The sequence below is a fragment of the Chiloscyllium punctatum genome, chromosome 25, assembly GCF_047496795.1.
Source record: "Chiloscyllium punctatum isolate Juve2018m chromosome 25, sChiPun1.3, whole genome shotgun sequence".
Taxonomy (NCBI): domain Eukaryota; kingdom Metazoa; phylum Chordata; class Chondrichthyes; order Orectolobiformes; family Hemiscylliidae; genus Chiloscyllium; species Chiloscyllium punctatum.
This window is the reverse complement of record NC_092763.1, coordinates 59,813,887-59,836,573: the sequence shown is the minus strand read 5'-3', so window position 1 is coordinate 59,836,573 and position 22,687 is coordinate 59,813,887. Positions and strand designations below refer to the sequence as shown.

Genomic DNA, 22,687 nt, shown 5'->3' with positions numbered 1-22,687 from the left:
TTGTATAAAGGAAGCCACTTTGTATCAGTACATTGGGGTAGCCTGCTGGTACCCTACTCTGCTAGGTCATTAGAACCTAGTGAGTTTAGCGTATTGGTACCAGCAGTGATGCCATAAGCAAAGAATTGGAATGACTAAAATTAAACTAACCTGTCTGTAAGAGGTTTTTTATTCCAGACTTCCAAGAATACAATCTCCGAGATGAACCAAGAGAGAGGCTTTACAGGTCTGAGTCCATAAGGGATCCCCTGGGCCATCTCAAATCTGTACTTTAATATGACTTCTTGGTCAGGAGCCACAGTTTACAACAACTAATTTGGAGAAATAAACTGGTTTTCTTCAAGCATGAGCATTTTTAATTGCAGACAAAAACGGCAGCTCCTTCCTTTCTGGAGGGCTAATATATTCTGCCCAAACATTTCACAGCCAGAAGCTGTTTAACTACCCAAGTGCTAATCACAGTTTACCTATTGGCAAGTGAAAGGCCTTTGTCCCCTATGTCAGCACGACATGGAAAGAACAAAAGTTTTAACTAATCTCAAACATCTTTCACCTGCACTACCTACAAGACGCTGGGTAGCATGCGAAGGAATGGGATCACAAATAGAGTTAACCCAGACAATTGGCTGAAGAGACCAGAGACTCAGTGTGACGGAGAGACGACTGATGCTGCCAGATGTGCCATTTATCCCCCAGACATAAGCCCTACCAATTTGGCAATCGAGTGAAAGAGACTAAGATGAAGTCGATAGGGCCAGCCAAAGATTACCTAGTCAAGTTTGAGGAGTAGAACACCACCTGGTATGGAACAGAAGAGACTGAAGAACCAGCACAGGTGGCACAGACTTGCTGCCCACAGTTCCCCTAATCTTACATGGACAACATTTAAATAAAAATTTTAAAAAACATTTTTATGCTGCATTCATATGTAAAACCATTGCAACATTAGGAAATGCATATGAAATGATCCGGACAATTGCTCATTTTTTTTATTCACTCATGAGACATGTGCATCACTGACTGGGCCAGCCTTTTTTCCGCATCCCTAATTGCCTTTCAGAAAGTGGTGGCTAGCTGCCTTCTCAAACTACTGCAGTCCACATGCTGTCAGTTGATGCCAGGAGGGAATACCAGGATTTGTTTGACACAGTGACAGTCAAGGAATAGTAATATATTTCCAGTCAGGATGTCAAGTGACTTGGAGGGAAACTTGCAGTATTATTTCCATGTATCTGCTGCGCTTTTCCTTGAAGATGGAAATGCTCAAAGGGTTTGAAATATTCTAAGGATGTTTGGTGAATTTCTGCAAATGCATCTTGCACATAATACACACTGAGCATCGATAGTAGAGAAAGTGGATGCTTGTGGATGTAACAGCACTGCTTTTGCCAGGATAATGTCCAGTTCTTGAGTGTTGTTGGAGCTGCACGCACCCAGGCAAGTGGGGAGTATTTCATCAAACTATTTAGAAAGACAATGTCAACTCAGAGGAGGCGGCGGCGACGGATTATCCACTTGGCACTTCTGGCTAAGGTTGTTGCGAATGCTTGAGCTTTATCTTTTGTACTGATGTAGAGGAGGCCAGTACAATAATGCCCAATTCAAGATACACCCAAGAGGTGACTTAATATCTGTCCAAAGTCAAGAAGATTAGCATTACAGATACCAATCTTCAGTCAATTCAAATCACTGCACGTGATATTTAAAAAATGGTTGAAGGCATGAGATACTGCAAAGGCACAGATCAGGAGTGTGATTAAATACTCCCCACTTGCCTCAAAGTGGCATTTTTGGTAAGGGACAGCATTACAGCTGTATTGAGGGAGGATATTCCCGGAAATACATCCAGGGAAGTTATTTGGGTTGAACTCAGAAAAAAGAAAGGGATGATCACCTTATTGTGATTGTATTATACTCCCCGTAACAGTCAGCAGGAAACTGACAAACAAATTTTTAAGGAGCTCTCAGTTATCTGTAAGAATAATGGGGTGGTTATGGCAGGGGATTTTAACTTTCCAAACATAGACTGGGACTGCCATAAGGGTTTAGATTGAAAGGATGTAGCTACAAGAGAAGGTGCAAAACTCGTCCTACTCTTGGGAAACAAAGCAGGGCAGGAGACTGAGGTGTCAGTGGGGGAGCACTTTGGGGCCAGTGACTATAATTCTATTAGATTTAAAATATGATGGAAAAGGAAAGACCAGATCTAAAAGTTGAAGCTCTAAATTGGCGGGAGGCCAATTTTGACGGTATTAGGCAAGAACTTTCAAAAGCTGATTAGGTGCAGATGTTTGCAGGTAAAGGGATAGCTAGAAAATAGGAAGCCTTCAGAAATGAGATAACGAGAGTCCAGAGACAGTATACTCATGTTAGGGTGAAAGGCTGGTAGGTATAGGGAATGCTGGATGACTAGAGAAATTGAAGGTTGGGTTAAGAAAAAGCAGGAAGCATATCTCAGATATAGACAGGGTAGATCAAGTGAATCCTGAGATCAGTATAAAGGCAGTAGGAATATACTTAAGAGGAATATCAGGAGGCCAAAGGCGGGGGGAACATGAAACAGCCATGGCAAATAGTGTTAAGGACAATCCAAAAGGTTTTCACAAATACAGCAAGGACAAAAAGCGAACGAGGGAGAGAGTAGAGCCTCTCAAAGAGCAGCAAGATCTTTGTGTAGAGCCACGGGAGATGGGGAAGATACTAAACGAGTATTTTGCATCTTTGCTTACTGCGGAAAAGGACATGGAAGATATAGAATGTGGGAAAATAGATGGCAACATCTTGAAAAATGTCCATTTTAGAGAGGAGGAAGTGCTGGATGTCTTGAAATGCATAAAGGTGGGTAAATCCCCAGGACCTGATCAGGTGCACCCTAGAACTCTGTGGGAAGCTAGGGAAGTGATTGCTCGACCCCTTGCTGAGGTATATGTATCATCGATAGTCAGAGGTGAAGTGCCAGAAGACTGGAGGTTGGCTAATGTGGTGCCACCTGTTTAAGAAGGGTGGTAAGGACAAACCAGAGAATTATAGACCAGTGAGCCTGACGTCAGTGGTGGACAAGTTGTTGGTGGAAATCCTGAGGGACAGGATGTGCATGTATTTGGAAAGGCAAGGACTGATTAGGGATAGTCAACATGGCTTTGTGCGTGGGAAATCATGTCTCACAAACTTGATTGAGTTTTTTGAAAAATAACAAAAAGGATTGATGAGGGCAGAACAGTGGACATGATCTATATGGATTTCAGTAAGGTGTTCGACAATTCTCCCAATGGGAGACTAGTTAGCAAGGTTAGATCTCACGGAACACAGGGAGAACTAGCCATTTGGATACAGAACTGGCTTGAAGGTAGAAGACAGAGGGTCGTGTTGGAGGGCTGTTTTTCAAACTGGAAGCTTGTGACCAGTGGAGTGCCACAAGGATCGGTGCTGGGTCCATTACTTTTTGTCATTTATATAAATGATTTGGATGTGAGCAGAGTTATAATTAGTAAGCTTGCACATGACACCAAAATTGGAGTTGTAGTGGACAGCAAAGAAGGTTACCTCAGATTACAACGGGATCTTGATCAGATGAGCCAATGGGCTGAGGGGTGGCAGATGAAGTTTAATTTAGATAAATATGAGGTGCTGCATTTTGGGAAAGCAAATCTTAGGACCTACTCACTTAATGGTAAGGTCCTCGGGAGTGTTGCTGAACAAAGAGACCTTGGAGTGCAGGTTCATAGCTCCTTGAAAGTAGTCGCAGGTAGATAGGATAGGGAAAGCAGCATTTGGTATGCTTTCCTTTATTGGTCAGAGTATAGAGTACAGGAGTTGGGAGGTCATGTTGCAGCTTTACAGGAGATTGGTTAAGCCACTGTTGGAATACTGCGTGCAAATCTGGCCTCTTTCCTAACGCAAGGATGTTGTAAAACTTGAAAGGGTTCAGAAAAGATTTACAAGGATACTGCAAGGGTTGGAGGATTTGAGCTTTAGGGAGAGGTTGAATAGGCTGGGACTGTTTTCCCTGGAGCATCGGAGGCTGAGGGGATGACATTATAAAGGTTTATAAAACCATGAGGGGCACGGATAGCTAAAAAGACAAAGTCTTTCCCTGGGGTGGGGGGGATAGGTTTAGAGTGAGAGGGGAAAGATATTAAAGAGATGTTAGGGGCAACTTTTTCATGCAGAGGGTGATAAGTGTATGGAATGAGCTGCGAGAGGAAGTGGTGGAGGCTAGTACAATTGTAACATTTAAAAGGCATCTGGATGGGTATATGAATAGGAAGGGTTTGGAATGATATGGGCCGGGTGCTGGCAGATGGGACTAGATTGGGTTGGGACATATGGACGGGTTGGACCGAAGGATCTGTTTCCATGCTGTACATCTCTATGACTCTATTAGTTCAAGGGGCATCCATTTCATAAGTGTGTAAATAGTACAAGTTGCTTCTTGGTCAGTGAATAAAATCTGTACAACATGGATAATCAAATCAAATAGTGTTTTGATGGTACAAGGTGACAGTATTTTCTTTTGCCTATTCAAACTTTCCATTTTCCTATTTAATGGAGCGTGCAGGAAGTCATGTCTGAAGCAGCACCAGGCATACATAAAACTTAGGTGTTAACTTGGTGAAGCTACAAAACAAGATTACTTTCATGCCAAACAGCCAAACCAGCAAGTAATGGACAGAGCTCAATGCTCCGGGAACCAATAGATCAGATCTAAGCTCTACAGTCCTACCACATCCAGTTTGTGAACGCTGGTGGACAATAAAACAACGCAGTGGAGGTGCAGGCGTCACAAATATCCCCATCTCCAATGACAGAGTCATAGCGATGTACAGCACGGAAACAGACCCTTCAGTCCAACTCGCCCATGCCAACCAGATATCCCATCTACTTTGTGCCATTATGTGCACAACACAACTGGCTTAATTGGTTTTTTTTGTTCATTTCATCGTGCTGAAAGCACCAATCAATGCAAGTTCTCAAGCACAGCGATTGTGTTGTTGAAGCATTAATTTATAACTAATTCCTTGAGAACTTGATGGCCAAAGTACAAGACAAATCAATTTATCATGTCATGTGTTACAAACCAGCACATAAAGAAAATCTGCCATAAATTCTAATGTCACTGAACCTTTTGCAACATACCTTTGGACTTTTGGCATAACTAATAGTCTATGATTGTTTGAAGGTTAATGTATAATACCTTTAATTTTCCCTGTACTGAATGACCTGTTTCCAATTGACTGGAGGCACAACACCTCTCCCACTAAAAAAACAAGATTTTATTTTGGAAAGCATAATGTTTTACACTGAGCACAAGTCAGTAAGGATATTACCTTTGTTCTCAAAGATCCGAGTTCACATTGTCTTTCCAAATAGTGCCCAATTTAAGATAAATACAAGAGGAGACTTATTATAATATCAACTTCACCAACACATTCCACCCTGACCTTAAATTCACCTGGACCATCTCTGACACCTCCCTCCCCTTCCTGGGCCTCTCCATCTCCATTAATGATGACCAACTTGACACTGACATTTTTGTTTTACAAACCCACCGACTCCCACAGCTACTTGGATTACACCTCTTCCCATCCTACCTCCTGCAAAAATGCCATCCCGTATTCCCAATTCCTCCACCTCTGCCGTATCTGCCTCCAGGAGGACCAGTTCCACCACAGAGCACACCAGATGGCCTCCTTATTTAGGGATCGCAATTTCCCTTCCCACGTGGTTGAAGATGCCCTCCAACGCATCTCATCCACATCCCGGCCCTCCATCCTCAAATCCCACCCCTCCAACTATAACAAGGACAGAACAACCCGGTCCTCTCCTTCCACCCTACCAACCTTCCCAATAACTGCTTCATCCACCGAAATTTCCACCACCTCCAAACAGACCCCACCACCAGGGATATATTTCCCTCCCACCCCTTTCTGCTTTCCGCAAAGACCGTTCCCTCCGTGACTACCTGGTCAGGTCCACGCCCCCCAACAACCCACCCTCCCATTCTGGCACCTTCCCTTGCCACCGCAGGAATTACAAAACCTGCGCCCACACCTCCCTCACCACCATCCAAGGCCCCAAAGGAGCCTTCCACATCCAAAGCTTCACCTGCATATCCACCAATGCCATTTACTGTATCCGTTGCTGCTGATGCGGTCTCCTCTGCATTGGGGAGACTGGACGCCATCTTGCAGAGCGCTTCAGGAACATCTCCGGGACACCCACACCAATCACCGCCCCGTGGTCCAACATTTCAACTCCAATCTGCCGAGGACATGGAGGTCCTGGGCCTCCTCCACTGCTGCTCCCTCACCACCCGATGCCTGGAGGAAGAACGTCTCATCTTCCACCTCGGAACACTTCAATCCCAGGACATCAATGTGGACTTCACCAGTTTCCTCATTTCCCCTCCCCCACCTTACCCCAGCTCCAAACTTCCAGCTCAGTACTGTCCTCATGACCTGTCCTATCTACCAATCTCCCTTCCCACCTATCCACTCCACTATCCCCTCTGACTTATCACCTCCATCCCCACCCCCATTCACCTAATGTACTCTGTTATCTTCTCCCCAGCTCCCCCGCCCCATTTATCTCTCCAGGCTACCTGCCTCTTTTCCTGATGAAGGGCTTTTACCCAAAACGTCGATTTTCCTGCTCCTCAGATGCTGCCTGACCTGCTGTGCTTTTCCAGCACCACTCTGATCTAAACCCTTAATATAATATCTGCCCAAAATCATGAAGCTTAGAACAAAGAAAAACACCGCGCAGCGCAGTTATCAAAAGGTCAGAGAAAATGATGCAAAATAAATGATGGGTCATTGTACACTTCTATAAGATAGTAGCAGTGCTGAAAGCACCTCATCTATCACAGGCACAGAAAGATAAATAAGCATTTAAAAAGGTGAAGTTCAAAATCTCAGAAGTACACAAGGTTACAACACAGAACACAGTCATTCAATTCATTCTGATCTGTCCTGACTCTATGCTGGAGCAGTTGAATCCAAATCAAACCTGTCACGCTGTCTCTCTTATGTAGCTCTGTAACTTCCTCTATTTCAAATATTTAATTTTGTTTCATGATATACAATGATCCACGCAACAAAACATTCCATGCTTCTTCATGTGATCAGTTTCTGCTAGCTCTCTTCTTATTCTAATCATGTTAAATTAATTAATTATCCATGACTGACTACCTAGTTTCTCCAGATTCAATCAAGCCGCACAACTCATTATTTTAAACACCTCTAATAAATCTTCTGTCTTCTCTACACGGCTAAAAATAATCCTTAGATCTCAAGAATCTCCTTAACTATAATTTCTCAAATATGGTATAATTTTGGTGAACCCACTCTGTGGAATCATCAAGGCTTCAAATAGACCTTTTTTTTAGGAAGATATGATTTAGGAGTACAGTAACTTTCAGCCATTTGGCATCTCAAACCTGCTTCTCCATTTGACAGCATCGTGTTGACCTGACTGCGGGTGCAACTCCACTTTGCTGGCTACCCCCATGCCCGTCAACTTCCTTGTCAATCAAAGATCCATCTAGCTCACCCTATAATAAATCCCATTCCCTGCATCCACTGCTCTCTACAGAAAATAATTGTGCAGACTCACAGACAGAAAAAATTCGACTAATCTACACCTTATATGGAAGGCCCCTTGTTTTTAAAATGTCTTCCTTAATTCTCGTCTCTCCCACAGGTGAGCCAGCCTTCTAAATCCCCCCAGAATCTTACAGGTTTCAATGAGAACATTTCTTATTCTCGTGAGCTCCAATGGTTACAGCACATAGAGTCATAAAGATGTACAGCATGGAAACAGACCCTTCGGTCCAACCCATCCATGCCGACCAGATATCCCAACCCAATCTAGTCCCACCTGCCAGCACCTGCCCCATATCGCTCCAAAGCCTTCCTGTTCATTTACCGATCCAAATGCCTCTTAAATGTTGCAATTGTACCAGCCTCCACCGCATCCTCTGGCAGCTCATTCCATACACGTGCCACCCTCTGCATGAAAAAGTTGCCCCTTAGGTCCCTTTTATATCTTTCCCCTCTCACCCTAAATCTATGCCCTCTAGTTCTGGACTCCCCGATCCAAGGGAAAAGACTTTGTCTATTTATCCTATCCATGCTCCTCATGATTTTGTAAACCTCTATAAGGTCACCCATCTTTCCTTATAACCTTTTATAACCTTATAACAATCACAGGAATCAGCTATGAACTGGTTTGAACATTACAATATCCTTACTTAAGAACCAAGAGCAAAACTGTACACATTACTCCAGATACGGTTTCATCAATGTCACATGTAACTGTAATAAAACTTTCCTAATTTTGTCTTCCAATCCTCATCCTATTATCATTCCATTTGTCTTCTTAATCACTTATTGTATTTACATACTAACTTTGCGCAATTCATGCGCCAAGAGACCTGGGTCCCCTTGTACTCCAGATCTTTTTGTAATCTCGAGGTTTACAAGCTTTCTCCATTTAAATAACATGCTGCTTTAGCACCAAACGGTTCATATTTTCCAACATTAAATTTCATTTGCCAATCTTTTACTCACACACAATTGAAATTCTTTAGTCTACTCCTCACTATTTATTTATGCCTCCGTGTGCCTTTTGTTCAATGACACTTTTGGTCTCTAACCTCCCTCATCCTCTAACCTGTCACTGCACTTTTTTCTATTCCATCAACCAAATCTGAAGCCTCTCAACAGCAATAAAAGTCACATTTTCTCTGGTTCCAAAGAACCACTTTATTGGACTCACAATATGAACTCTCCACAGATGCTGCCAGGCCAGCTGAATTTCTCCAACACTTCCTGTTTCCTTCAGATCTTCAGTATCTGCAGTATTTTACTTTTATTCCTAATCTATTTTCTGTCAGCCAATGAATCCTCGATACATGGGACTATATTACCCCGAAAAAAAAAACTCTAATTTGATGTAGCATCTTTTCAACAGCTTCTAGAAGTCCACATATATCACTTTTGCTCATCAGAAATCACTCAAATTGATCAAACATTATTTCCTCTTCATTAAATCATATTTACTGTAACTGGATTTACTAAGTGTCCCGCTTTCACCTCCTTAATAATAGATTCTAGCATTTTCCTAATGGGAGATATTAAGTCAACTGAGCCAATTCTATTCTCCTCCCATTGTTTTTTATAAATGTATGCGGAATTTTTTTACTCATCTGTCCCATTTGTGCTGTCCACTTTGCAACTGCAGCAACAATCTTACTGCAGACTCTCAACATTGTGGGTTCAAAGCCCACTCCAAAATATCATAAAAGTTAATGCTGCAACACTGAGAAAGTATGACATTGGTAGTGTCTTCTGGATGAAATCATAAACAGATCTAAGTAGGAAATAGACATAATCAACAAACTCAAATAATCTGGATAATTACGAGACAGCTACTTGTGGAACCTTGCTGTGTACAAATGGACTAATGACTTTCCAATAAATCACAACAGCAACTGCACTTCAGCAAATACTTTATTAGCTGCGTTGTGCTTTGTTACATCCCAAGATTGTAAAGGATGCTATACACATGCACTATCATTCTTAAAAAAGCCTAAAGTACTGTTCATGATTCTCTGAAGATATGAACAATGTGGGAGTGCCAAGGTCTCTCCAATGATCAACATGAGTGCACAACTTTCAAATTGGTATACTGTTCTTTGGGATAGTAGAGTCGACATATCGAGCATAAGCTCTTCATCAGGAATGTGGGGGGCGAAGGGTCATAGGGGGTAGAGAGATAAATGGGGGGGTGGGACTGGGGGCAGGTAGCTGAGAATACAATATGTAGATGAAGGTGGGAGGTGATGGTGATAGGGTGGAATGCATAGGTGGAAAGGAAGATGGGCAAGTAGAACAGTTCAAGAGAGCGGTGCTGAGTTGGAGGATTGGAACTTGGAATTGGAAAAGAAGTGGGGGGGGGGGGGGGTGAGAGATCAAGAAACTGGTGAAATTTATATGTGGTTGAAGGGTCCCAAAGTGGAAGATCAGGTGTTCTTCCTCAAAGCATCAGGTGGCTAGGATTTGGCAATGGAAGAGGGCCCAGGACTTACACGTCCTTGGCGGAGTGGGAGTAGTTGAAGAGTTCAGCCACAGGGCGGTGGGGTTGATTGGTGCGTGTGCCCCGGAAATGTTCTCTGAAACATTCTGCAAGTTGGCATCTTCTCTGCCCAAGGTAGAGGAGTGTGTGTGTGTGTAAGTAGGTTTTACACCACTTGGAGTGGCAAGGAAAGGTACCCAGAATGGAGGGTGGTTTGATGAGAGATGCAGACCTCACGAGGGAGTTGCGGAGGGAATGGTCTCTGTGAAATGCTGAAAGGAGTCGGGAAGGAATTTTATCTCTGGTGGTGGGATCTGACTGTAGATAGTGGAAATGGTGGAGCATGATGCATTGTATCTGGACATTGGAGGTGAGGACTGGGTGGGTTCTGTCCTCGTTGCGATTGGAGAGGTGGGGTTGAAGGGCAGAGGTGCAGGAAATGGGGGAGATGTGCTGGAGGGCATTGCTGACCATGTGGGCGGGGGAATTGCGGTCCTTGAAAGTAGGAGGCCATTTGGATGTTCTGGAGTGGAGCTGATCCTCCTGGGAAGAGATGTGGCAGGGGTGGAGAAATTGGGAGTAAGGGATAGCATTTATACGGGGTGCGGGGGATATTGGGTACATCTTCCACAACTATACCGGCACCATTCCCCACCTCTTCCTCTGCTACATCAATGCTTGTATTAGCGCCACCTCGTGCTCCCATGAGGAGGTTCAACAGTTCATCAACTTCACAAACATCTTCAACACTGACCTGAAGTTCATCTAGACCATCTTGGACACTTCCCTCCCCTTCCTAGGCCTCTCCATTTCCGGTCACCAACTCAACACAGACATCAACTTCAAACCCACCGACTCCCACAGCTACCTGGATTACGTCCTCCTCCTCCCCTCCGCCCCCCCACTCCACCACCCCCCCCCCGCCCCACCCCTCCACCCAGTAAAAACGCTATCCCTTACTCCCAACTCCTCCGCTGCCACATTCCTGCTGAAAAGTTTATGCTTGAAATGTCGACTCTCCTGCTCCTCGGATGCTGCCTGGCCAGCTGTGCTTTTCCAGCACCATACTTTTTGACTCTGATCGCAAGTATCTGCAGTCCTCACTTTCGCCTGTTCATTGAGATAACCTACTGTCCATTTTTGCTGAGGTAGCATGGTGAGAACTTGGGTGAAGTGTTTCAAGTGAAAGGCTTCAAGCAGGCCATCAGCTTAGGCAGAGAGCAGACACATAACAATGATGTCAGCAGTGGGAGGAACCATGAATATACTGGTCAACGGAGTTAGTACATACTAAGTGTGCACAACTGCTCCTGTACAGCAGCAAGAGATACAGTTAAATGTATATTACCCAGCACTTATTCAAATTTAATTATATTCAAACTTTCTCTTCATTCTGTGAACCTATATATGTTTTTCTAAAGTACTTCACTCCTCATCCTGCAAACCAAATTCACTACTTAATCATCAGCAAATTCTAATACAGTTTTCCTGTTTCCCAAGTCTAAATCAACCAAAAATTCACAGGGTACAAAAGTGCACCTGACCATTAACTCCTAGAACACAACATTTCCAACTCTTCCCATATTTCCAACTGGCGGCCAGCTTTCTAGCCAGGCAGCGACACTTCGACTTACATCAGTTGACTAAATTTTACTACACGCATTGAGAGATTTGATTTAAGTATTTCTAAATGTTCGTATGTACTATCTCTATAGCATTCCCTTCACAGTTACATGTGACTTTGTTTAAACAAATCCATACAAGTTATTCTTGTCTACATATAATTTGAAATTTTGTAAATGAAGAGTTAATAAACAGATGGAAGTCAGTGGCAGACAAACTTCATTGACGCACACCATAATGCTCAAGTCCCAGTAAAACTTATTCAGCTTTTCGTTATCCTGAAGCATGGATGCCTCCACACTGCCCCAAAAATGTGGAAGAAAATAGCTTGCACTGAACAAACTGAACAACACCTACCGTTATTTTGCAGACCCCTTGTAACTTTCCAATTTGTTGCTCAATGGTCTGTACACATGAGTTGCAGGTCATTCCCTCCACAGATATGTTAATGGAATGCATTTCACTTTTCTTGCCCATTTGTCTTTGGTCTTCACGTCACTGGAAAATAGTAAGGCAGTCAAGCAGGCGAACCTCAAGAAAACAGATTGCAAAATCCTCTAAAAGTATTTGAAAATTAAAAAGCTCAGTAAAGACAAATATAGATCCCTTACAATCAGGAACAGGGGAAATTATAATGGTGAACAAAGAAATGGCAGACCAACTACAGAACAACCTTGGTTAACCCAACGTCAATTATCCAAATTTTGGATTTACCGAACAAGATCACTTCTGGAACTGGAAGTGCCTGCTGTGTTAGCATGGCGCTGGCAATCATCTTGCATGGCATGCACAGCTTCAAGAGAACATTGGAAAGAGTTGAAGTCTCAGCCAATTTGTATAAATGCTTTGGGTAAAGGGACCAAATGCCAAATTTGCTGGTGACACAAAGGTCGATCAGAAACTAAGTGAAGAGCTGCACATGGTCTTACTCATTACAGAGAAGGCTTGAGGGAGAGAGTGATTTATTTCTGCTCTTAATTCTTGTGTTCATATGCATGAACCAATTGTAATGACAAAAGCAAAATACTGTTGTTTGAAATAGCAACAAAATGTTGGAGTAACTCAATGGGCCTGGCAGCAGTTGTGGTGAGTGAAAAAAGTTAAAGTTTCAAGTCCAATACGAGTGAAGATTGTCATTGAATGTATTATGATATTCATAATTGCCCATTGTCATCTCCAAAATAACATTAGGACACTTGCTCAATTTTTCTTTGTGCAGTATATTGTGATGAAAAACTATGGCCGAAAATATTGTATATCACAGCATGTATTCTTTTAAATTGTTTAGAAGTTTTCAGAGAAATATAGAAAATAGGAGCAGTCGTAGGCCATTTGATCCTTTGAGCCTGCTGTACCATTCAGTATGATCCTAGCTGATCATCCGACTCAGTACCCTGTTCTTGTTTTCTGCCCATTCCTTTTGACCCCTTTAGCTGTACAACTGTAGCTAATTCCTTTTTGAAACAATTCACTGTTTTGGCTTCTACTACTTTCTGTAGCAGAAAATTCCACAAGCTGATCACTCTCTAAGAGAAGAAATTTCTCTGCTTCTCAGTCCTAAATGGCCTACCCTAAATCCTTAGACTGAGAGTCCCAGTTTTGGATTCCTTTGCCATCATGAATATTCTTCCTGCATGTACCCTGTCCAGTTCTAATAGAATTTTATAGGCTCCGATGGAGATCCTGGTCATTCTTCTAAACTCTAGTGAATACAACCCGAGCTGATCCAGCATCTATTCATACATCAGTCCTGCCATCCAGAAATCAGTCCGGTAAACCTTTGTTGCACTCCCTCCAGAGCCAGAATATTCCTTAGATATAGAGACCAAAATGCGCATATTACTCCCAAGTGTGATCTCACTAAGGCATATATAATTACAGGAAGACATCCCTGCTCCTGTACTCAAAACTCTTGCTTTTTAGGCCAACATTCCCTTTGCTGTCTTCTGAACCTGCCTACTTACTTTCAGTGACTGATGTTCAAGACACTCAGGTCTCCTTGCACCTCCCCCTTGCCAATCTCTTGCTATCAAAGTGGACAACTTCACATTTATTCACATGATGTTTCATCTGCCATGTATTTGTCTGCTTGCTGCACTTGACCATATCATACGAAGCATCTCTGCATCCTCCTCACAGTTCACCCTCCCACCCAGCTTTGTGCTGTCTGCAAATTTGGAGATATTACATTTAGTTTCCTCACTTAAATCGTTAAGCTATACTGTGAATAGCTGGGGTCCAGATACTAAAAGCTGAGATGCTTCTACAGTCTCCTGTAAAAAAGACCAGTTTATTCATAAATAGAATCACAGAGACCCCTAAGTGCCTACTCCTCATTTTCTGTCTGCAAACTGGTTCTCTATCAATGTCAATACATAACTCTCAACCCCATGCACTTTAATTTTATGTGCTGCTTTCTTACGTCGGACTTCATTGAAAGCCTTCTGAAAGTACAAGTTAATCCACTGCACCCCCCACACCCCCAACCCCTCTAAATAATGCTGCTCATTTTATCCTTGAAAAATTCGAGTGGATTTGTCAAACGTTATTTTTCCCTCTGTAAATCTGTGCTGCCTCTGTCTGATCCTGTTAATGTTTTCTTAGTGTTCTATTAAATCTTGAGCATTTTCCCTTCTATCAATGTCAGGCTCACTGGTCTATAATTCTATTTCTCTCTACCTTTTTTAAAGTTACCATCATCCAAAGGAACTGTTCAAGAGTCTATAGAATATTAAAAGATGATCATCCCTATTTCTAGGGCCACTTCCTTAAATACACTGGGATGTAGATTATTGGACTCTGGGGATTTAATGTTTAACCCCATCAATTTCCCCAACCCATTTCCCTACTAATTTATTTCACTTCATCCCTCCAACTAGACCTTCTGCTCTCCTTTGTGAAGGCTGAACCAAAATATGTATGTACAGAATAACCTCGATTATTCAAACGAGATGATGCGAGGAGTATTTTATTTGAATAACTGATTGTTCAGATAACGGTTTTATGGGACCTTCTAAGATTTTCTGGATCTATGCAATTACCAAAAAAAAAAGCAGTATTGTTATAAATTAGTGCCTTTATTTACTTCAGTTTCTCTGAAGCAGTATTTTAGTTTTTGGCTACCCTCAAATTTTCTTCCTGTCTTTCTCACTCTTACATCAGCCCCTCCCTTTCCCCATAAAGGTGGCTAAGCCAACTTGGACAGAAGGTTGGAAAGTTTAAATTAAGGTTATGGAATAATGATTACTATGAACAAAGACACTATGGAGTGCAGGTTCACAGCTCCTTGAAAATGGAGTCACGAGTCAACAGTAGTTTAAGGTGGTGTTTGGTACACTTGCCTTTATTGTTCAATGCAGTGAGTTGCAGCTGTCTAAGACATTGATCAGGCCTCTTTTGGAATACTATATTCAACTCTGATCTCCTTGCTATCAGAAGGATGCTGTGAAACTTGGAAGGGTGTAGAAAAGATACACAAGAATGTTGCCAGTGTTGAAGGATTTGAGCTATTGCGGGGAGGCTGAATAGACTGGGGCTATTTTCCCTGGAGTGTTGGAAGCTGAGAGGTGACCTTATAGATGTCTATACCATCATGAGGTGCATGGTTAGGATGAATAGTTAAGGTCTTTGCCACAGGATAGGGGAGTTCAAAACTGAAGGACTCAGTTTAAGGTGAGAGGGAAAGACAAAAGAGACCTGAGGATCAGAGGGTGGTATGTGTATGAGATAAAGTGCCAGAGGAAGTGGGGGAGGCTGATACAATTACAACATTTAAAATGCATCTGGATGGATATATGAATAGGAAAGGTTTAGAGGGACATGGGTCAAATGCCGGCAAATGGAACGAGATTAATTTAGGATATCTGGTCAGCATGGACAAGTTGGACTAAAGAGTCTATTTCTACGCTGTACATCTGTATGAGTCTAAACTATGGCATATATCACAATTTGTTCTCAGCAAAATCATTAGCTTTCTGATAATACCTTTAATTAACTCTTTTACTGAATGAATATAAAAATTAATGCAACAGTGAAGAGAACAGACTGCCAGCAACTCATTTTGTGCAAGGAGAGATATCTAGTGGTGCACACATTGTTTTTAAAGCCCGCATTGAACATTCAACTTAGTCCAGGAATATATCATACTTAAACACTTCCGTTAAATTCTATCCTGATCAAACAAGTTACTGCTTGCCAGATATTATTTCTCGACATAGTATAAGCTCTCATCATAATAAAGTTCCATAACAATAATCTTCACCACAAGTTGGCTTGTTCATTTCCTTGCCTACCATGCAGCAACTATATTATTAAAACTTTCAGTTCTACATAACACCTCACCACAAAGCCATATGCACAGTGACTTAACATTTTGTTAGGCACTATGTCAACTAACATACTCAATTGTTTTCTTGTCTATGAATCACTGGGGTGTAGATCCAAATCGAAGTCCAAAGCAGAAGCACATGATCTAGGCTGACTATGGCACGTAGTATAGAGAGAGCTGCACTTTCAGAGGTGTTACCATTTGGAGGTCCAATATGGACAGAATGAGCCTCAAAAGTGATGTCCTTTATAACAGTGCAAGAATCACATTAGATAAATGAGCAATGTCCAGTAGTAGATGAGCCATACCCAAGCATTCAGGAACTAGGAGAAAAATAGCCTTTAAGTATAAAAACAGAAACATTATAAGCTTTCCTGTGCAGGACAACTTGGGGAAAATAAAATAAGGCTGAACTACAAACGTTTTGTCTTCATTTCTCAGTTACAGCCAACTGCAAATATAACATCAGGCTTCTTTTCTTCACTGCCAATTATGTTCTTAAAACACTCTTTGCTGCCCCCTCCAACACATTTATGAAGATAGGAATCACCTGTTACTCAGCTGCCTTTCCACTCATCCAAGATTAGAGACAAAAAAAACTGCAAATGCTGGAATCCAAATTAGACAAGGAGGAAGCTGGAAGAACACTGCAAGCATCCAGGGCCCCAAACAGTCCTTCCAGGTGATACAGAAGTTTACCTGCCTCTCTTCCAACCTAGTTTACTGCATCAGGTACTCCCGACGTGGTCTTCGCTACATTGGGGAGACCAAAAGTAAACTTGAGGAATGGTTCATTGAGCATCTCAGCTGGGACTACAGGAGCTGACCGGACCTCCCAGTCACTGCCCATTTTAATTCCCCTTCCCACTCCCTTTCTGACATGACCATCCTTGGCCTCCTCCATTGCCACAATGAATTAAACTGCAAATTGGAGGAACAACACCTCTTCTTCCACCTGGGCAGCCTACACCCCAAGGACTCAACATTGAATTCTCAAATTTCAAATAACCTCCCTTCCACCAACTGGATTCATTTCTCTCATTGAACAACCAGGTCATACCCTCTACCTGTATTGACCCATCCACAATTCACCACCCTTCCCCTGCCACCCCAATTATTGATAGCTCCCCCTACACCCACCTCCAGTCCTGAAGAAGGGTTACACCCGAAACGACGATTTCTCCACATCCTGATGCTGCCTGGCCTGCTGTGTTCTTCCAGCCTCCTGCCTGTCTACTTTCCATTCAGCCAAGGCTCAGCATCGTCTAGTCCTGAACTACAGTACCATTTTTCATTAAATTATCCAGTTCCCTAATAACACACTCGAAACTTATTTCACTCATGTGACTCACTTATGCTCCTCTCCTCCAAATTCCATGACCACACATTCGATTTACATATGAAAGAACTGAAACCAACATGCCCATTCTAAAAGTTGAGAGAGACTTAACAAACAATCCAGGTCTTTTTCAATATACAATTTCACTTACATCACACTAAACTTTTGCTATAAATTCTGTATCTTACACTCCACAACCACCTGAAGGAGCAGCACTCTGAAACTAGTGCTGCCAAGTGAACCCGTTAGACTATAACCTGGTGTTGTATGATTTTTAACTTTGTCCACTCCAGTCCAATACCGGCTCCTCCAAATCGTTATTGAACACTTCGTTTCGTTGCTCGTATTTTTTAAAAACGGACCTCCTTAAAGCCTATCGCTTTGATCCAGATACTAATCAGCCCTCTCACGTCTCCCGATTTCTAACTCCCGTGTCAAATATTTGTTTGGTTACAGTTTCGTGAAGAATCTTGACACGTTTCTATACATTATAAATACAAGCTATTTTAAGGTCGCTACGTATTACATAATTCATATCACGTACAAGCTCTTCCAATACTAGCTTTCCTTTATTATGAAACTTAACAATACATCTGCATCAAGTTTCCACAAAATACTCAATTTCTATACAAGAATTTCTGTGTAGCATTGTTATTTTGCATTCTACTTCCTGGAACTGGGATTTGATTGATTCTATTGAACATATTGGGTTATTATTACTTCCTTTGTTATGGAGTGTTTGTTTTCATGCTGATCCACATCAGGTCCTGTTGTTTATTGAAAAGATTCCAATGAATTGAAGCTTTCACTTGTTTCTCCCTTACTCTTGCACAAAAGACACATGCTTTTCCTCATTTAGAAAAGAAACAAAGCTTTATATTTGTACTAGAGCATCACCAGCTGCTGCTCACCTTAGGCCTCGGCCGAGCAGCTGACTTCTTCCTGCTAACGACACACCACCACCAAGGATAACGTTAACTCCGGAACGGATCGTCGCCACCAGAGATTCCCGGAGGGATAAGATTGAGGAGCGGAACCCAGGCTGCGCATGCACATGGATGACGCTTCGTGGCACGGGGCGGGACTAGACTGTGTTGACATCACGACGTGAAGTGTCAATCAGAGGGTGGAACGTGCAGAGGGAGAGGATCATGTGGGACATGTCTTCATAAAAGTATGAAGGGGACCACTGACTACTAAATGTACAAAAACACCAACAAAAGTGCCCTCTTTTCAAATGGCGGTCAACAAATGACAAAAGACTAAAAGGCATGAAGGAAGTTTATTAATTATAAAACTAACTACTGAAGAATAGTGGCAGAAACTGCGCTCCCATAAACAAAGGAAACAGGAGCAGTCGGCCATTCAGCCCTTCGAGCCTCCTCCACCATTCAATATGATCATCTGATTTAGTACCCTAATCCCACTTTCTGTTTTTCCTTTGATCTCTTTAATACTAAAAATATGCAGTAAATCATCTGTGTCTGCAACTTCACCTATCTTCGCCAAAAAGTAGCAACCCGCGGGCAAACTCTCATCCACAATTTTAACCTATTTTTAACTGGCTCCACACTTGCAGGTTCTCAGCAACAAAACCCTCATGGATACTGAGGAATGTCTGTATCTGACTACAATGTTTCACTTTAAACGGCTTTCTGTTGCAGAGAATTGCACAGGTTCGCCACTCTGGGTGAAGAAATTTCTCTTCATCTCAGTTTTAAGGCCGCTCCCACCCCCCCCCCCCTCACAGCCCAAAGATGTAGATGGCTACTCTCGCCAGGCTCAGGAGCTGGACCCACCAAGGGGCTCTCTGTTGTCCTCAGAACTGTACGGCCAGAGACTGTAGGATATGAGGCTAAAATGGAATCAAATGTTGAGGAACAATTTTGTCAAATAATGGAACAGGAACTGCAACCTCTTGCAGACCAACTGATGTGGAATCTAGACTCCACTTAGTGGAGTTACCAACAGCTTGGAAGTTAGTCAAGTGTCTAATAAACTTAATGATTCATACCAATTTGTGCAACATGTTCATTAACAGTGTGGGATTGCTGGTTTTTGCACACTTAACATTTTGTGTCCTTTCAAAGCAAATTTGTAAATGAACACGCAAAACTTTGGAAATAATATTCCGGCACTGAGATCTTCAGGGAATTTGGTTACAATGATTTGGTTTGAATATCAAAACTATGACTTAATCCCATTGACTGAAATTGGTAAAACATTTGAGGGTATAGAATATTTAGGTCAGCACAATGGACAAATGAAGAGTGCAGTTTCATATAGCTAGGACACGAGGGAGGAAAATTAATAATATTTATCAAAACAAAAACAAATAACTATGGATGCTGGAAATTTGAAACAAAAACAGAAAATTGATGGAAAAACTCAGCATGTCTGGCAGCACCTGACAGAAAGAAAAGTGAACATTTTTTGAGTCCAGTGACCCTTCTTCAGAACATTTGGCTAAACATCAGTCATAATAACAACTAAACTTATAGATGGAGATGTAGGTTTATCTTCGTAGCACAGGTGAATCAATATAATAGCTTATAGGAGGATATCATCAGTCAAGTCAAAAGTTACAAAGGGGTACTAAGAAGAACTTAATGAAATAGAGTCATAGAGAAAGACAGCACAGAAACAGATCCTTCAGTCCAACTCATCTATGCCAATCAGATATCCTAAATAAGACTAGTCCCACTTGCCAGCATTTGATCCATGACCCTCTAAACCATCCCTGTTCAAATACCATCCAGATGCCTTTTAAATGTTGTAATTGTACCAGACTCAACCACTTCCTCTCGTAGCTCATTCCATACATGCACTACCCTCTAAGTGGAAAGGTTGCCCCTTAGGTCCCTTTTAAATCTTTCCCCTCTTATCTTAAACCTATGCCCACTAGTTTTGGATTCCCCCACCTGGAGAAAAGATCTTGTCTATTTACCCTGTCCATGCCCCTCATGATATTATAAACCTCTATACAGTCACGCCTCAGCCTCCAACTCTCGAGGGAAAATTGCCCCAATCTATTCGGCTTCTCCCGATAGCTCAAACCCTCCAATCCTGGAAACATCCTTGCAAATCTCCTCTGAACTCTTTCAAGTTTCACAACATCCTTCCTATAGCAGGGAGATCAGAATTGCACACAGTATTCCAATAGTGGCTTAATGTCCAATGTCCTGTACAGCCACAACATGACCTCCCAATTCCTATACTCAATGCATTGTAGTTTGGTTTCCACAAAAATGCATAGGAGTAAGCCTAATCTTATATCATCAGCATTCACCTTAACACTTTTTATTGCTACAGTAAAGCAGTATTGTGCGGTATAGGAATGACTGGTTAAAGTAAACAATTCATTTGCCATTTGAAGGACATTTCTGTTTGACAAAATCTCTATGATTCATTGTAAATATAAAAAACTGTTTAACTTGTTGAAGTCACCACCCCAGAATGTGTTGAATGCAGGCACTAAGCAAATTTGAACAGAAGATAGACAGATCTTTAATTAGTAGCAGGTTGTAGATTATGGAGAACAGGCACAAAAGTGGAGTTGAGGTCAACATGACATCTGCCATGACCTGTTTTGATTGGAACAGGCTCAAGGGGCTGGGTTGCCTACCCATGCTCCTAGATAGAGTCATAGAGTCATACAGCATGGATACAGACGTGTAGTCTAACTCGACCAGACATTCCAATCTAACCCAGTCTCATTTGCCAGTATTTGGCCTCTATCCCTCGAAACCCTTCCGATTCATATATCCATCCAGATGCCTTTTAATTGTTTAATTGTACCGGTCTCCACCACTTTCTCTGACAGCTCATTCCAAACACCCTCTCGGTGAAAAAGTTATCCATCAGGTCCCTTTAAAATATTTCCCTCTCCGATTAAATCTATGCCCCCTAGTTTGGACTCCCTCACCTTAAGGAAATGATCTTAGCTATTAGAACATAGAACATAGAACAATACAACGCAGAACAGGCCCTTCAGCCCTCAATGTTGCGCCGACCTGTGAACTATTCTCAGCTCATTCCCCTACACTATCCCAAAATCATCCATGTGCTTGTCTAAGAATTGTTTAAATCTCCCTAATGAGGCTGAGTTGACTACATTAGCAGGTAGTGCATTCCACACCCTTACCACTCTATGTAAAGAACCTGCCTCTGACATCTGTCTTAAATCTATCACCCCTCGATTTGTAGTTATGACCCTTGTATACGCTGATGTCATCATCCTAGGAAAAAGACTTTCACTGTCTACCCTATCTTATCCTCTGATCATCTTGTATGTCTCTATCAAATCCCCTCTTAGCCTTCTTCTTGCCAATGAGAACAGGTTCAAGTCTCTCAGCCTTTCCTCATAAGACCTTCCCTCCAGACCAGACAACATCCTGGTAAATCTCCTCTGCATCTTTTCCAATGCTTTCACATCCTTCCCGAAATATGGAGACTAAAACTGTACACAATATTCCAAGTGTGGCCACACCAGCATTTTGAATAGTTGCAGCATGATATTGCGGCTCCGGAGCTCAATCCCTCTACAAATGAAACCTAACATACTTCTTAACAGCACTATCCACCTAGGTGGCAACTTTCAGGGATCTATGTACATGGACTCCAAGATCCCTCTGCACATCCACACCACCAAGAATCTTTCCATTGACCCAGTACTCTGCCTTACTATTATTCTTCCCAAAGTGCATCACCTCACATTTAGCTGCACTGAACTCCATTTGCTTCCTCTCAGCCCAATTCTGCAGTTTATCCAAATCCCCCTGCAACATTCTTCCACACTGTCCACTACTCCACCGACTTTAGTGTCGTCTGCAAATTTACTAATCCATCCACCTATGCCTGCGTCTAACTCATGAATAAAAATGACAAACAGCAGTGGTCCCAAAACAGATCCTTGTGGCATCTGGACTCCAGGCTGAATATTTTCCATCAACCACCACTCGCTGCCTTCTTACAGAAAGCCAGTTTCTAATCTAAACTGCTAAATCACCCTCAATTCCATGCCTCTGCATTTTCTCCAACAAGGTAAAAACAATGACTGCAGATGCTGGGGAAACCAGATTCTGGATTAGTGGTGCTGGAAGAGCACAGCAGTTCAGGCAGCATCCAAGTAGCTTCGAAATCGACGTTTCGGGCAAAAGCCATTTATTCCTGATGAAGGGCTTTTGCCCGAAACGTCGATTTCGAAGTTACTTGGATGCTGCCTGAACTGCTGTGCTCTTCCAGCACCACTAATCCAGAATTTTCTCCAACAGCCTACTATGTGGAACCATATCAAATGCTTTACTGAAGTCCACGTATAG

The 22,687-nt window shown here is 42.3% G+C and overlaps 1 protein-coding gene across 1 annotated transcript in view; it reads right to left on the bottom strand.

Moving 5' to 3' along the window:
• atp7a (ATPase copper transporting alpha) overlaps positions 1-18,400 on the bottom strand; it is a 100,262-nt gene extending 81,862 nt beyond the window's left edge. Inside the window, exons 1-2 of the mRNA XM_072595361.1 lie at positions 18,278-18,400; positions 12,058-12,198 (exon numbers count right to left, since the gene is read on the bottom strand). Of these exons, the coding sequence (XP_072451462.1) occupies positions 12,058-12,177 (120 nt within the window). The 5' untranslated portion in view covers positions 12,178-12,198; positions 18,278-18,400. The remainder of the gene's footprint in view (positions 1-12,057; positions 12,199-18,277) is intronic.
• Positions 18,401-22,687: the final 4,287 nt, after the last annotated feature.